Here is a 15621-nt window from a genome sequence, read left to right as displayed (position 1 = left end):
TGTTGGAACATGGCTATGTTGGGATATCACATTATCTCTTACTTTAATTAATGCATCTATATACTTGGTAAAGGGTGGAAGACTCAGCCTTATGCCTGGTGTTTTGTTCCACTCTTGCCAACCTAGTTTTCGTCATACCGGTGTTATGTTCCTTGATTTTGCGTTCCTTACGCGTTTAGGGTAATGGGACCCCCATGACAGTTCGCTTTGAATAAAACTCCTGCAGCAAGGCCCAACCTTGGTTTTACATTTGCCTACCTAAACCTTTTCCCTTGGGTTCTGCAGACCCGAGGGTCATCTTTATTTTAACCCCCTGGGCCAGTGCTGCTCTGAGTGTTGGTCCAACCTAGAGCCACTTGCGGTGCCACCCATTCACCTGGGGTCTTCGGTTGTCGTACATAGTGTTCATCTGATGTGCCCTGAGAACGAGATATGTGTAGCTCCTATTGGGATTTGTCGGCACAGTCGGGCGGTCTTGCTGGTCCTATTTTACCATTGTCGAAATGTATTGTAACCGGGATTCCCAGACTGATCGGGTCTTCCCGGGAGAAGGAATATCCTTCGTTGATCGTGAGAGCTTGTGATGGGCTAAGTTGGGACACCACTGCAGGGTATAAACTTTCGAGATCCGTGCCCATGGTTATGTGGCAGATGGGAATTTGTTAATATCCGGTTGTAGAGAAATTGACACTTGACTTAATTAAAATGAATCAACCGCGTGTGTAGCCGTGATGGTCTCTTTTCGGCGGAGTCCGGGAAGTGAAGACGGTTTTGGGTTATGTTTGAATGTAAGTAGTTTCATGATCACTTCTAGCTTCATGACCGATGCATAACTTCTCATCTTACTCTTATTTGCGTATGTTAGCCACCATATTTTCTTAGTGCTTGTTGCAACTCCACATCATTACCTTATCCTACCCACAAGCTTAAATAGTCTTGATCTCACGGGTGTGAGATTGCTGAGTCCTCATGACACACGGATACTTCCAAACAGTTGCAGGTGCCGATGATACCAGTGCAAGTGATGCTACCGAGCTCAAGTGGGAGTTCGACGAAGACCTTGGTCGTTATTATGTGTCTTTTCCGGATGATCAGTAGTGGAGCCCAGTTGGGACGATCGGGGATCTAGCATTTGGGGTTTATCTTCCTTTTCATTTGGATTTGACCGTAGTCGGTCTATGAGTGTATTTGGATGATGTATGAATTATTTATGTATTGTGTGACGTGGCGAGTGTAAGCCAACTCTATTTATCCCTGTCTTATTCATTACATGGGATGTTTGTGAAGATGACCCTTCTTGTGACAAAACCACTATGCGGTTATGCCTCTAAGTCGTGCCTCGACACGTGGGAGATATAGCCGCATCGTGGGCGTTGCAAGTTGGTAATTAGAGCCATCCCCGACTTAGGAGCTCCCTGCTTGATCAAATCGCTGACGTTGTTGAGTCTAGAACAAAAATGTTTTGAGTCTTAGGATTATATATATCGGAGAGTAGGATTATTTTTAGTCCTCTGTCCCTTCGTCGCTCTGGTGAGGCCTCCTGTCATAGATGTTTTTACTTTCCTCTCCTCAAATTTCACGAAATTTTTTTTGGATCACGCGGGTATCTTCGGATCGTTTCGATATTCTTGTGACGAGAACATTATTCTTGGTTCCTCCTGACATTTAGGGGTTGTAGCAGTGTACCGGGGAGTTGAGCTCCGAGGTGTTGTCGTCACAATTTTATCGTCGCAGTTCTGGAATACCTGAGTTCGCCGACATCGAAAATCTCTTTTATGCAATTGTTGGTGAGATAACCTCGACACCACCCAGTATCGGGGCGGGAGTTCAGGAGTATTGCCATAACTCATATAATGGATGCTTTTCGAAGGTTGAGGTACATGATTTCCGGAGTTTTCTTGGTTATGTATTGACGAATGGATACAGTTGGAGCGTAGGGCTAGTTAGCTGTGTGATATATATTGTGCCTCCCTGGATCCCCAACACCAGATTGCATAACCAGAAAGTTTCAGGAATTTTTAGGTGGGAATTCAAGTATCACGTAGGAATTCTTTCCAATAGACACATGATACGATATGGGATCTATCATATGTGTTTGTTCTGGCTTATTTCCTAAGCCAATCCTTTGTTTTGTTTTGAGTTGTGGTATTCGAGTTGCTTCGAAGTCAAATGTGGATTCCATACCTTTTCTAAGCGGTGTTCTCATATTCCTATGGGAGTGCTAATCCTTTTTGATCATCGAGGTTGTCATGTTAATTCTTTCCAACCGGTGTGCTTCTCTTCAAGTGGATCCGATCATTTCAACATTCGCGAGATCAATTCTCAGTCCTTTGCAACGGTGTTTGTTTCATCCGTCCCAAGTTGCATTTGTTTTCCCGCCCTCCCATCCTTTTTCTTCAAGGACTCGGATTTTGTTAATCAAGTATCCTTTTTAGTGATGGGAAGTCTCTCCATTTTTTTCGTCAATGTTCTCATCCAGTGATTCTCAGGAAGATACTAAGGAAGCTTCAAGTTTATCAATCTTTGTTCTCCTTTCTTCTCCGGTGGATTCTATTCAAGCTGTGTTGATCATATCCTTTTCCTCGTTTCAAATGTTTTCCCATACCAGTGCACCTCGTAATATTTCACTTGTTGTTATTCATTTGTTCCGGTGTGCTTAATATTATCTTAGAAGATTCAAGTTTCTATTCTTAATCCTTCTAAGCCATTTGATTTAACCAGTGCAATGTCTCAGTTCAAAATCACTTCAACGATGTTTCTTTTTAGTGGCCCTAACCCACAGGTCTTTTCCCAGGATCTTACCTGTCTCTTTTAATTTTCCCGGAGCTATTCCCAAATTCTTTTCAAAGTTTGACATAAGAATGAGTTATCATCAGTCAGATGCCTCTCCAAGATCGCTTTCAAATTCTTTTCATTGTTGATTAAACCTTTATATTCTTCATTATCCCGAAGTGTCTCAACAATTCATGGTTGTGTTTCTTATCGTCATTCTCGATAGTTGAAGACCGAAGAAGAGTTTTTCCTCCAAATCTTATCCGTTCTCTCAGAGATGTGTGGTTCTAACTTGTTGCCATCCTCTCATAATTGTTTTTGATTGTGAGAATTCTTTTCACCCATCCGAAGCAATTCAGGAGTCTTTTCAATTTGATTCTCCGGAGCCCATCATCTCAGAATTATTCATTCCAACTTTCAGCTCTCGTTCTCCAAATCTTACCGGGGCATTATTCAAGTATCCTCTAATCAGCTCGGGATCTCTTCATTCACTTGTATCTAAATTCTCTCAAGTATCTTTGTTCATTTTCCAATTCTCCCTGGTGATGCGTTCGTTTTCTTCGTTCGTTCTTTTAATCCTTACCATGGTTCATCCAACATTCCTCTTCCGTTGTTATTGTATCAATTCATTCGCTCTTTCCAAATCCTACCGGTGGTTCGTGGAAGACCTTCCCAAGTTTGCGCTATATCTATCTTAATCCTTTTTACGAGAATAAGTAGTATGCCAAATCCATTGTTTGTCATCAATTTTATTGGTGAAGGATACGCATAATGTAAGTCTTATTATTGTTTCATCCAAGTGATCTAATCTCTTCTTTCCAGAGTTGTTCATCATGTCACATTCTCGGTTCGAGATGTTTCATCTTTTCTTTTCTGGAGTTCCAAGTTTTCCACATTATCTCATCGCGAAGCTCCATCTAAATGATCGCAAGGCTTCACCTGGTGTTTTTAACTTCTCTTCCTCTTATCATCCATTTATTACTGGAGTTCTTCATGGTGGCTCTACATGATGGTTCGTCAAGGATTCTTTTCATTCTTCAATTGTTCTTCAAGATTTCTCTCGAAGCTAAGATCTAGCCAAGCTATACTCTAAAATAAACATGGTGTTCAACACATGTCTTGTTTTAAGGAGTTCAAGAAATCTTCATCTTGCATTTCGGAGTGCAATTCTTTCTATCTTATCTTTTGAGGTGGTGTTATGTCACTCTTGACAATTTCCCTTCGGCTTTCATGATTCACAAGTTGTCCGGAATGACATATTTTAAAACCGTCATTTTCAATTCGTTCATGAGATCATTTTCAACCCATCAATCTCTTGATTGGAGTTATGTTGGGTTATATTTCACCTAAAGCTTTCCCTAAGGATTGTTTCTATTTATGGTGCTTATAAATGACCCAAGTTCTTCATTTATCCTCCCAGTGAAATAAGTTTCTCGTCTGTTTATTGATATCACCCCAATCTATTGTTTCCGTTAGTCGTAGAATTTCACCTCATAATTTTGGGATGTTTTCCATAAGACCACTGGACATCATATCTTTTGTTGCTGATTTTCCAACAACTACGTTCAATCCTTCTTTGCAAGGATGCTCTTCAAATTCAATTTTGGCAGGAGTTGTCATTTTTCTTCTCCGACCCTTTATCCCAACAATATAGCTTCCATTGTTTTGATCCACAGGCATTGTGTTGTTGCTCTCTTCGTCCCATCACCTCGTTTTGCCAAGATCATGTTCTTTCCTTTGCTTATCCATTCAACCAGAGTGTCGTTTCTGTAGGATCGAAAGTATGTCTAGAGGGGGGTGATTAGACTACTTGACCAAATAAAAACTTAACCTTTTCCCAATTTTAGTTCTTGGCAGATTTTAGCTATTTTAGGACAAGTCAAGTAATCATCACATAATTCAAGCAAGCATGCAAAGAGTATATAGGCAGCGGAAAGTAAAGCATGCAACTTGCAAGAATGTAAAGGGAAGGGTTTGGAGAATTCAAACGCTATTGGAGACACGGATGTTTTTCCCGTGATTCGGATAGGTGGTGCTATCCTACATCCACGTTGATGGAGACTTCAACCCACGAAGGGTAACGGTTGCGCGAGTCCACACAGGGCTCCATCCAAGGGCAACGGTTGCGCGAGTCCACGGAGGGCTCCACCCACGAAGGGTCCACGAAGAAGCAACCACCCACAAAAGGTCCAGGAAGAAGCAACCTTGTCTATCCCACCATGGCCATCGCCCACGAAGGACTTGCCTCACTAGCGGTAGATCTTCACGAAGTAGGCGATCTCTTTGCCCTTACAAACTCCTTGGTTCACTCCACAATCTTGTCGGAGGCTCTCAAGTGACACCTAGCCAATCTAGGAGACACCACTCTCCAAGAAGTAACAAATGGTGTGTAGGTAATGAACTCCTTGCTCTTGTGCTTCAAATGATAGTCTCCCCAACACTCAACTTTCTCTCATAGGATTTGGATTTGGTGGAAAGAAGATTTGAGTGGAAAGCAACTTGGGAAGGCTAGAGATCAAGATTCATATGGTAGGAATGGAATGTCTTGATCTCAACACATGAGTAGGTGGTTCTCTCTCAGAACAAATGAGTTGGAATGATGTGTGTGTTCTGTTGGCCCTCTCTTCGAATGAGAAAGAGGTGGAGGGGTATATATAGCCTCCACACAAAATCCAACCGTTACACAGTTTTCCAATCTCGGTGGGACCGAATCATAAAACTCGGTCAGACCGAAAATGTAAACCTAGTGACCGTTAGGAATTTCGGTGGGACTGACATGCAACTCGGTAGGACCAATTCGGTTAGGGTTTGGGCATAACGTAATCTCGGTGAGACCGATTACACAAACTCGGTGCGACCGAGTTTGGTAATTAGCTAACCAGAGAGTTGGTCAGGCAAACTCGGTGGGACCGATTTGCTCTTTCGGTGGGACCGAGTGAAACTCGGTGAGACCGAAAAGTTACAAAAGGGAAACACTGAGTTTACATTGCAATCTCGGTGGGACCGATTCGCTCTTTCGGTGGGACCGAAAAGTTACGAAAGGGAAACAGAGAGTTTGCAACCCCATCTCGGTGGGACCGAGAACCTTATCGGTAGAACCGAATTGCTAGGGTTTTGGCAGTGGCTAATGACAAGTGAAACTCGGTGGCGCCGGATTGGAAAAATCGGTAGGACCGAGTTTGGCTTAGAGTTTAGGTTATATGTGGATATGGGAAAGTAGTTGAGGGTTTTGGAGCATATCACTAAGCACATGAAGCAAGAGGCTCATTAAGCAACACCTCATCCCTCCTTAATAGTATTGGCTTTTCCTATGGACTCAATGTGATCTTGGATCACTAAAGTATAAAATGAAGAGTCTTGAGCTTTTGAGCTTGAGCCAATCTATTGTCCTTAGCATTTTGAGGGTTCCACTTTCACATCCATACCATGCCAATCATTGAGCTTTCCTGAAATAATCATCTTGGAATAGCATTAGCTCAATGAGCTATATGTTGTTATGAATTACCAAAACCACCTAGGGATAGTTGCACTTTCAGTTTCATCCATCCAAGTTCTCTTATCTTATCAAGTTTTTCCTCCCTTCTCAACCGGAGTACTGTCTAAAATCTTTCTTACCTCTTGTGCCATTCTTTTAGTTGTTTTGGAGACAGCATGTTGTTGATTTCGTCAAGTATCATCCAATCTTCCCAAGTTCATGATTCTAATTCCTTCCATTTACAGTCGGAGTGCTGTCCAAATTATATTATTCTTATTCCTTTTCTATCTTGTTCTAACCAGAGTGTTCTGTCTATCATTCCTCTTCTAACCCGAGTCTCATCCAAGTGCTTTCATTTTGCCAAGTTCATATTCTTTGCCTTCCATTTCCAACTGGAGTGTTGTCGTAATTGATCTTTATCGTTCCTTGGACATCTCGTTTCAACTGGAGTGCTTGAATATACTTCTTGTCCATTGTTCTCGTCATTCATAGCTTTGCGAACTCCAAGGCTCACATGGTGTTCCTTGTTTCTCTTTTCTACCGGTGTGCTTTCATATTATTTTTGGTCCGTTAAGCTCTTGTTTCATGTCCTTCAACCTACAAGGATCTCTCAATGTTTCTTGTTCCTCTTTTATAACGGAGTGTTCATAATCTCATTCATCTCCATTGTTTTCTTTCTTCCAATTGGTTTAACCTCTCAAGGTTCGTTGGTTTCACTCTTTTGTCAAAAAAGCAACTTTGTTTTACCTCTTGCTCTTCCGCTTCGCTTCGGTGCCATCCTAAGATCTCGGGACGAGATCTCTTGAAAGTGGAGGAGTGTTGTGATGCCCCAAGACCGACGCTCCAGATGCCTTCCATGTTTTTGCGAGTCAACTCTGTTATTTATTTGTTTGCTGCATTTCATCATGTCATCGTCGCATCATGCGCATTGCATCGGCACTCCGTTGCCATCATTGTTTTCATAAAACTTGCATTCGCTCGTTATTGCCGTTTCTCCATTTGCCTTCATCTCCTTCCCTCGAACCGCTTTGCCTTCGTAGACCGTTCCAGACCAATCGGGTTTTCGCTTCCCTCTTGACTGTGACCGGCTAACCCCCTTTGCGTGCGTGCCTGAAACTTCCCGGACCCGACCCTCTCAGTTGTAACCGTTGAGTCCGGATCAACACTGAGATACCATAATATTTCTTTCCTTTCTTCTTTTGACTACCCAATTTACCCAGAGCCGTCCGATGACGACCAGACGCACCTAAAACTCCTCCCGCCTCCTATATATACAGACCAACCCTAAAATTTAGAAAGATGTCCCATCCTCCCAGCTTGCCCCCGCCGGCACTCCACCAAATCCCCCTCTGGATCCATCCCCATTCTTCTTCCAATCAGCCCGCAAGCCTCCTCCCTCGATCCATCCAGCCAGCGCACCTCTCTTGTTCCTCGATCCCTAACCACCGCACCATCGCCTGCTCTTCCCGTCGCTCGAACCCTCCAGCTGAGCGCCTCCTCCTCACCTCATCTCCCTCACGCCGGCCACCAGCACGCCTCGTCGCCATCCAGAGCCACCTCGTCCCCGCATCCCCGAGCTCCCTCACATGGCATCCTCGCGCACGAGCTCTTCATCAGCCTCGCGTCGCCGGAGTCAAGCCGCCGGCCGCCCGAGCCCCGTGCGCCTCTGCCTCAAGGGCCTCCTCGTCCCCAACTAGTGTCGCCTTCGGCCTCCATCCGCCTTCAACCGCCTACTTCGTGCGCCTGCGCCCGCGGGCATCCGAGGCAGCAGCCACCTCCTCGTCCAGGACCGCCTCCCCGCGCCGGCGAGCGCCACCGCCGGAGCTCCTCCGTTCCTCGCCCGAACCAGCAGCGACGCCGCCATCTTCTTCCCGGAGGACCTCGACGAGAACGCCGCCCGCGGTACCCCCGATCTTCCGCGGCGCGACCCTGTTCCGCTAAGGCCCCTGCGCCATTCTGCCATGCCCCGCCGCTGCTGGTGGATGCGCCCCACTCGTCCCGGACCTCCCCTGCAGCACCAAGTCCATCGTCGCCGGATCTCGCTGCTCCGCCATGTTCCTGGAGCCGCGGCACCCGCTCATCCTCGGCTTCGGTCGATAGGACATGCACTGAGCCACCGTTGACCAGCGCCGAGTCCAGCGCCCATCTTCTGCTTCATCTCGCGCCGCTTCCCTTCCCCGCATCGCCACCAAGGCCTCGTCGCCGGAGCCGCGCCAAGTTCCCCTGCTTCGCACGTGTGTTGACCGCGTCTCTTCCTCGCTCACCTGCCTCGTCCTTCTCTGCTCACCAGCGCCCCTCGCGTTGACCAGAACGAGCGAGAGACGCTCGCTCGCTTTGCCTCACGCCCTCACGGGCCAGCTTCCGATCCGGCCCAACTTTTGCAGGCCCGAGGTGATGAGCGCCCCAGTCCTCTTGTGTGAAGCCCAGTTTACAGTTTCGGCTTGCAGCATTTTTTTCTGTTCCAACGATTTTGCTATTAATCAAGTGAGGTTGAGTTTTATAGAAAAGTCCTTTTTGGTCATGCATATTATATCTCACTAACCGTGCATCGGTTTACAATGATTTAAATATGTAAAATGCTTAGAATTTCATCTAGTTTCACAAGATGCAACTTTCATCCATGTTTAAAATGATGTTTGAATATAATTTGCATAAATGACTTGTTAAAATGATTTAATTCATAACTAAATAACCATAGCTCAGAATTTAATAATCTTTATATGCTAATGGGGTGGAAAAATGCATAGTTTAACATGGTCCCATTACTTTGCATGTTTAACAACTCTAAAATATGGTATAGGGCAGAACAATACCAAATTCATAATATGCATATGAGGATTTTTCTGGACTTGTTGCTTGTTGTTTCGGCCTCATTTAAACTTGCCTAGATAGGTAGTTTTATTATGCTTCACCCCTTGCTATGTTTAACAACATTTAATATTGTTGAGTACCTAACCGGGAGTGAACTAAATAATCGAATGCGGTGTTTCGTCAACATGCATCTTGTTACATGTTGAGCTCCACTTAACTTGTAGTTTTGTTTGTGCACTTTGCCATGCCATGCATATTTAAACCAGACATGCACCATCCTTGGTTGTGCATCATACCATATTTATGCTTGTGTTTTTACCATGTTGCTTGCTTCTTTCCGGTTTGCTTCTCTCGTTAGCTTCGATTTTGTTTTGGAGTTGTCAGGATTCGTTTGACTACGTCCGTTTGTCTTCTTCATGGATTCGATCTTCTTCCTAACGAGAACTTTTCAGGCAAGATGACCATACCCTCGATATCGCTTCTATCTTTGCTTGCTTGTTATTCGTTCTATCGCTATGTCATACTACCTACCACTTGTTATATCATTCCTCCCATGTTTCCATGTCAAGCCTCTAACCCACTGTCCTAGCAAACCGTTGTTTGGCTAATTTACCGCTTTTGCTTAGCCCCTCTTATAGCGTTGTTAGTTGCAGGTGAAGTTGAAGTTTGTTCCATGTTGGAACATGGCTATGTTGGGATATCACATTATCTCTTATTTTAATTAATGCATCTATATACTTGGTAAAGGGTGGAAGGCTCGGCCTTATGCCTGGTGTTTTGTTCCACTCTTGCCACCCTAGTTTTTGTCATACCAGTGTTATGTTCCTTAATTCTGCGGTTCCTTACGTGGTTGGGGTTCTGGGCCCCCCTTAATAGTTTGCTTTGAATAAAACTCCTCCAGCAAGGCCCAACCTTGGTTTTACATTTGCCTACCTAAGCCTTTTCCCTTGGGTTTTGCAGACCCGAGGGTCATCTTTATTTTAACCCCCCGGCCAGTGCTCTTCTGAGTGTTCGTCCAACCTTGAGCCACTTGCGGTGCCACCCCTTCACCCGGGGTCTTCGGTTGCTGTATGTAGTGTTCATTCGGTGTGCCCTTAGAACAAGATATGTGCAGCTCCTATCAGGATATGTCGACACAGTCGGGCGGTCTTGCTGGTCTTATTTTACCATTGTCGAAATGTCTTGTAATCGGGATTCCAAGACTGATCGGGTCTTCCCGGGAGAAGGAATATCCTTCGTTGATCATGAGAGCTTGTGATGGGCTAAGTTGGGACACCCCTACAGGGTATAAACTTTCGAGAGCCGAGCCCGTGGTTATGTGGCATATGGGAATTTGTTAATATCCGGTTGTAGAGAACTTGGCACTTGACTTAATTAAAATGAATCAACCGCCTGTGTAGCCGTGATGGTCTCTTTTCGGCGGAGTCCGGGAAGTAAACACGGTTTTGGGTTATGTTTGAACATAAGTAGTTTCAGGATCACTTCTTTTTCACTTCTAGCTTCATGACTGTTGCGTAGGTTCTGATCTTACTCTTATTTGAGTATGTTAGCCACCATATTTGCTTAGCACTTGCTGCAACTCCACCTCATTACCTTATCCTACCCATAAGCTTAAATAGTCTTGATCTCGCGGGTGTGAGATTGCTGAGTCCTCGTGACTCACGGATACTTCCAAATAGTTGCAGATGCCGATGATACCAGTGCAGGTGATGCTACCGAGCTCAAGTGGGAGTTCGACGAAGACCTTGGTTGTTATTATGTGTCTTTTACAGATGATCAATAGTGGAGCCCAGTTGGGACGATCGGGGATCTAGCGTTTGGGGTTTATCTTCCTTTTCATTTGGATTTGACTGTACTCGGTCTATGAGTGTATCTGGATGATGCATGAATTATTTATGTATTGTGTGACGTGGCGAGTGTAAGCCAACTCTATTTATCCATGTCTTATTCATTACATGGGATGTTTGTGAAGATGACCCTTCTTGCGACAAAACCACTATGCGGTTATGCCTCTAAGTCGTGCCTCGACATGTGGGAGATATAGCCGCATCGTGGGCGTTATAATAGGTTGTACCTATCTTTTTGTTAGTGTGGTTTAATTCCTTGTATTTATTGTTGCTAATAATAGCATTGTTTTTTGCTTCATTACTATGAATCAGGGTCCTGTTGTTGGCGACGAGCCTTGTTCGACCATTGGTGATGTTCCTTTGAATTTTAGTACCAGCAAGATCGATGATGTTGTTGTGAATGCTACTAAGGTTTTTTTTCTGTGATTGCATTAATTTTATATGCAGTTTTTGCTGCTATTTCTTTTTAGCTATAATAGTTAGCCTGTGCAGCTCTTGCTAGCTTTTTTTGATTGTTAGTTTTGTTCATATTATTCACTTTTTCTGATTTTTTTTTATTTTTTTAGATGACTGATGTTGAGCGTGAGGCTGCCGTTAGTGGTGGAGATGATTCTTGTGGTGTTCCATTGAGTAGTGGGCGCGATGTTGGTACCAAAGTTGCTGATGAGGATGTTGGTGCTGCCAGCATACTTGATGCCAAATCGTCTGGTGTTGGTATTGCTGGGAATGAAAATCTTTCTGATTGTGAAGATTTGCTGCTGAAAAATTTCCCACCTGAAGGGCTTGATTACGGTGATGCATTGCAAGATGCCTCTAGCGTGGAGGAGGTGCCATCTGAGGATGGTGATTTACTTCTGTCGATTTCTTCTAGCCCCTTGATGCAGGAGGTGCTCCTATCGTCCCATGATTTTTCTTCAGACCCTGAAAGCACAGCCATATTGCTGTCCTCACAATATCTTCCATCGTCAAACCCTGAAACTGGAGGTATATTGGTGTCATCATAGGAACTCCCGTCGTCAAACGCTGAGAGTGCAGGTAAGGACTTGTAAATGAGGCGTACTTCTCATTTATGGCATTTTGGACATGTTCACATGTAGTGCTTGAACTTATAGTTTTTTCTTCTTTTTCTGCAAGCAGAAGGTGCTAATGTTGCTAAGGTTGATTTGTTTTTCTTCGCTATTACGAGGTTGCACATGAACCGTGGGAAACGGTTAGTTTGGGGTTTTGCCTGTATCATTTTCATCTCTTTTTCTTTCTCTCATATGACTATTGTTGTTATTGCAAAAGTTTTAATCCATGTCCTCTTTTGTGTTTTCCTAGTGACAAGCCGATGTTTCAAAATAGCGAATGTGATGCCAGTGTTGGTTCTATTGCTAAAGCATTTGTCCCCACTGGCATGCTCAACTCAGACAGTGCTCGTGTTGTTTTATATTCTCTATGTCAGAAGTACCTTGACACTGACAAGTTGATAGTTCCCAGATGGGTGATGGTTAGTATTTTGCTTTCTAAATAGGATGATAAGTTATTTTGGGAATTTTCTAACTATTATTGTTCTTTTTGTACAACAGACCAAGATCCATGATGGGAATATTGCTGCCAATGTGCTACAGTGGTTCATGGGAACAGGGGCTGATGGTTTTGACCAAGTAGGTTAACTTGAATTTATTGTACTCGTGAACTAGAACTGTCATGTTTTCATGCAAGTTTGGGAAGTGGGAATGAACTTGAGTAGCCTGCTCTTTACCCCTGCACTTACGAATGGTGTGTGCTTCTTTTTTTTAAAGCTGCACTTATTGTCGCAAGGAAATTGAACTGATATGTTTGGTGCAAGTTTGGGTGGTGGATATAAACTTGAGTAGCATTTATCTTTCGAAGTGGGTTGCTTACTCAATTAGAACTTATGATTATCTGATTTGTTTGTACTTCTGATTTTCAATTTCCCTCTTTTATTTTATTGTTTGGTGGCTGAACTGTTTGTTTCATTATGATTTGTTAAATTCATTTTTCCTCTGCGATTTTTTGTCAGATTCTTTTCCCTACTTTTGATCCGCCGTCATTTGTGGCTGCCATGAAGCCTAGTGAAGAATCTGGGCATTGGTGCTTGATTGTTCTGAATTTGAGGTTTCGTCATTTTGAGTGTCTTGATTCACTCCACGATGAAAGTTGGAGTGACGCAGTTAGATTCTTTAGGACTATGACAGATAACATAAAGAAGCTTTGGAGGGAGTCCAGCGTATACAAGGCCAAACTGTTCTCGCCGGCGCATATTGATGGTTTCTCTTGCGAGTTTGTGCGGGTGCCGCGGAAGCAAAACACGTGAGTATCCGTTTTTATTGATTTTTTTAGTTGTTTTTGTTGCTGGGAGGATGGTGTTCCTGTATTTTCAATTTTTTTGTTGTGTTCCTGTATTTCGAATTTGTGATGTATGTCGGCGTCCTGCGAACGGAGGTACCTAGACTTGCCTGCCTGCGGCCCAGGGCGTGGCTCCACCAACAGCCTGGTAGAGCCCATCTTCACCAGCAACCACTCAAGACCCTCGCGAGGGTCCAAGCCTTGCGAGGAGGACGACACCAAGACCTCCTATGGGGCGGCCTCGCTAGGCTGGCTCCCAAGGAGCGGAGATATCAATGCCAGGGGCACCTCGCGAGGTCTGCACGACGTGATCCATGAAGACCAAGGCAAGGTGGGCACCAGCGGGCGCAGGGTACCTGTTTCCTCTTTGGTGCTAAAGGGGCAAGCACATGCGAGGAGTCCCGAGGCGTCAGGCAAAGGTTTCCATATCAGTGCAACAAGACCAAGACCAGCAGGACGATAGGACGGAGGTCACCGCAGAGCCCATGGCGGCATCACCACCAGAGCCTTTGGCAGGCGAAGACCACCTTTTGTCAGGATAACTTGTACTAGTTGTCTCCCTTCAAAACTGTCCGTTGTGGGATCCCTTCCCACCTAACATTTGGGAAGAGGACCAGGGCCTCTATAAATAGGGCTAGCCACCACCATTGCAAGGGGAGAACACATTCGGACCATCCTCAAACACCAGCTCATCGAGCTCAAGAACACCTCTCCTCAGGAGGTTGTTCATCCATTGTACTGATTCATCCTCAGCCCACGAGGCAATCCACCATACCACACTGCAGTAGGTTATTACACCATAACGGTGGCCTAAACCAGTATAAACCCGCGTGTCTCTTGTACCTTGGGTTTGTCGAGTTAGGCCTTGAGATCGTTGCGAGAGCGAGGGAGAGAGAGATCTTCATGTGCACCCCAATGTTCGAACCTCAAGGGTTTGCCAGAACCCAGAATCCGACATTTGGCGCGCCAGGTAGGGGTGCGCCGAAGCTTTCTTCTCCTTTGACCGACCCGCCATTGCCCTGCGACTCCAATGTCTGACAGCCTGAGGAACCAAGCCGACCACTAGGCGGCCTGGCCTGCCTGGGTGCCGCCATCCACTCCAGAAGACCTCAACTCCGCGCTCCAGGCAGCCTGCGCGCCGCCTAACACCCACGGGCACAGGCAGCGCGGGCCGGCGCCCGCCACCCTCGCGCCGCGGCGCACGTGCGCAGCCATGAGATCCTCATGTTATGCTGCGAAAACGGCACCACACACCCGGCAGGAGCAGGCGAACATGCGAGCCGCACTCATCGTGGCACGGGAGCTGCTGCGGTGCAGGCTAGCGGAGAGCGGCCGTGATGCACTGCTGGAGCGAGTCGCCAAGCTACTGGACGCCGCGTGCAGGGGTACGCCGCCTTTCTGCTCCTTGACCACACCCCAGGTCGTGGCAGAAGCATGCGCGAGGCCTGGGCAAGCCCGCACACCCCCTCGGGCGTCAGGGGGATCCGACGATGTTGGCGCGGGTCCTGGCGCGGGCAGTCCTGCCGGAACTACACCATCGCTAGTAGGGACAAGCACCGACGGCCCGCCGCGAGGACGTGCTAGGATGCCACACGGCGGCCACCAGGGCTAAGCGCCGTGACTGGCGGCCCAAGGCGTGGGGCACCTGGGCAGCGGCTCTGGTGAGGTGATCACGGACGCCTACGTGCCCCGCATGGTGAACCCGGAATACTTGCCGGGGGAAGGCCCCAATCCGTTCCCCGGACCAGGATGGGCGGCTAGAGGGCCTGAAGCACAGGTCTTCCCCGAGCCGCCCGGAGGCTTCGCCGACGCCCTTCAGCGACGACGACGGCGGGGTACAGTCAATATTTTAGGAGCAAGCTTATGCTAACACCGAACTGTAGGAGAATCAGGCTGCGGCAGCAGTTTCAGACCTCAGGGAAGTGGCCCAGCCAGCGGCAGGAGTGGTGCTCTGGGGGCTGCGTGGGAGAGGCCCGGAGCCAGGCCCTCCCCCGCGCCACACGGAGCAAGGTGCTGCACGGAGGTACGCCCTCTGCCGAGGGAAGCGCCGGTGAGCTTTCCCCCCGGTAGAGGACCCGTGGTTGCCGAGGGCGCTGCCAGCGTCCGCTTTGCCCCTTGGTCTCGTCCTGGTTTCCGGACACCCCAATGGTGGTCAAGGGTGGCGCAGGGCGGGGCCCTCGCCTGGCGATATGAAGTAAGGCTCGCTCCTATGAAGGTCTCCGCTCGTGACACTCTCATGTAATAATGAGTGGGGCTGTACACGCCCCGGAGTCTCCGGAGTGCCGCCCTCGGGCCTCGGGGGCTCCCACCCACGTCCTAGTGGAAGCACCATGCTCAGCGCTAGCCGTCGACACTGTCCCCCAA

General features: G+C 46.7%; 1 protein-coding gene across 1 annotated transcript; it reads left to right on the top strand.

Annotated features, from left to right (window-relative positions):
* The first annotated feature begins 10756 nt into the window (after positions 1 to 10756).
* On the top strand, positions 10757 to 15145 carry LOC125508428. Its single transcript, XM_048673143.1, has 6 exons — positions 10757 to 11316; positions 11472 to 11940; positions 12043 to 12115; positions 12226 to 12394; positions 12474 to 12551; positions 12932 to 15145. Exons 3-6 carry the CDS (start codon positions 12099 to 12101, stop codon positions 13223 to 13225), a joined length of 558 nt encoding a protein of 185 aa, XP_048529100.1. The 5' UTR covers positions 10757 to 11316; positions 11472 to 11940; positions 12043 to 12098; the 3' UTR covers positions 13226 to 15145.
* Positions 15146 to 15621: the final 476 nt, after the last annotated feature.

Source organism: Triticum urartu, chromosome 5 (assembly GCF_003073215.2).
Source record: "Triticum urartu cultivar G1812 chromosome 5, Tu2.1, whole genome shotgun sequence".
In the NCBI taxonomy this organism is placed as follows: Eukaryota; Viridiplantae; Streptophyta; class Magnoliopsida; order Poales; family Poaceae; genus Triticum; species Triticum urartu.
Note: the sequence above shows the minus strand (reverse complement) of the source record. Positions and strands in the feature narration are given on the sequence as shown.

What these genes read in the sequence shown, in the direction of transcription:
- LOC125508428 (XM_048673143.1), top strand. An exon ending in TAGTTCCCAGATGGGTGATG is followed by an intron (nt 12,395 to 12,473) that starts GTTAGTATTTTG and finishes TTTGTACAACAG; the next exon opens with ACCAAGATCCATGATGGGAA. An exon ending in GGGCTGATGGTTTTGACCAA is followed by an intron (nt 12,552 to 12,931) that starts GTAGGTTAACTT and finishes ATTTTTTGTCAG; the next exon opens with ATTCTTTTCCCTACTTTTGA.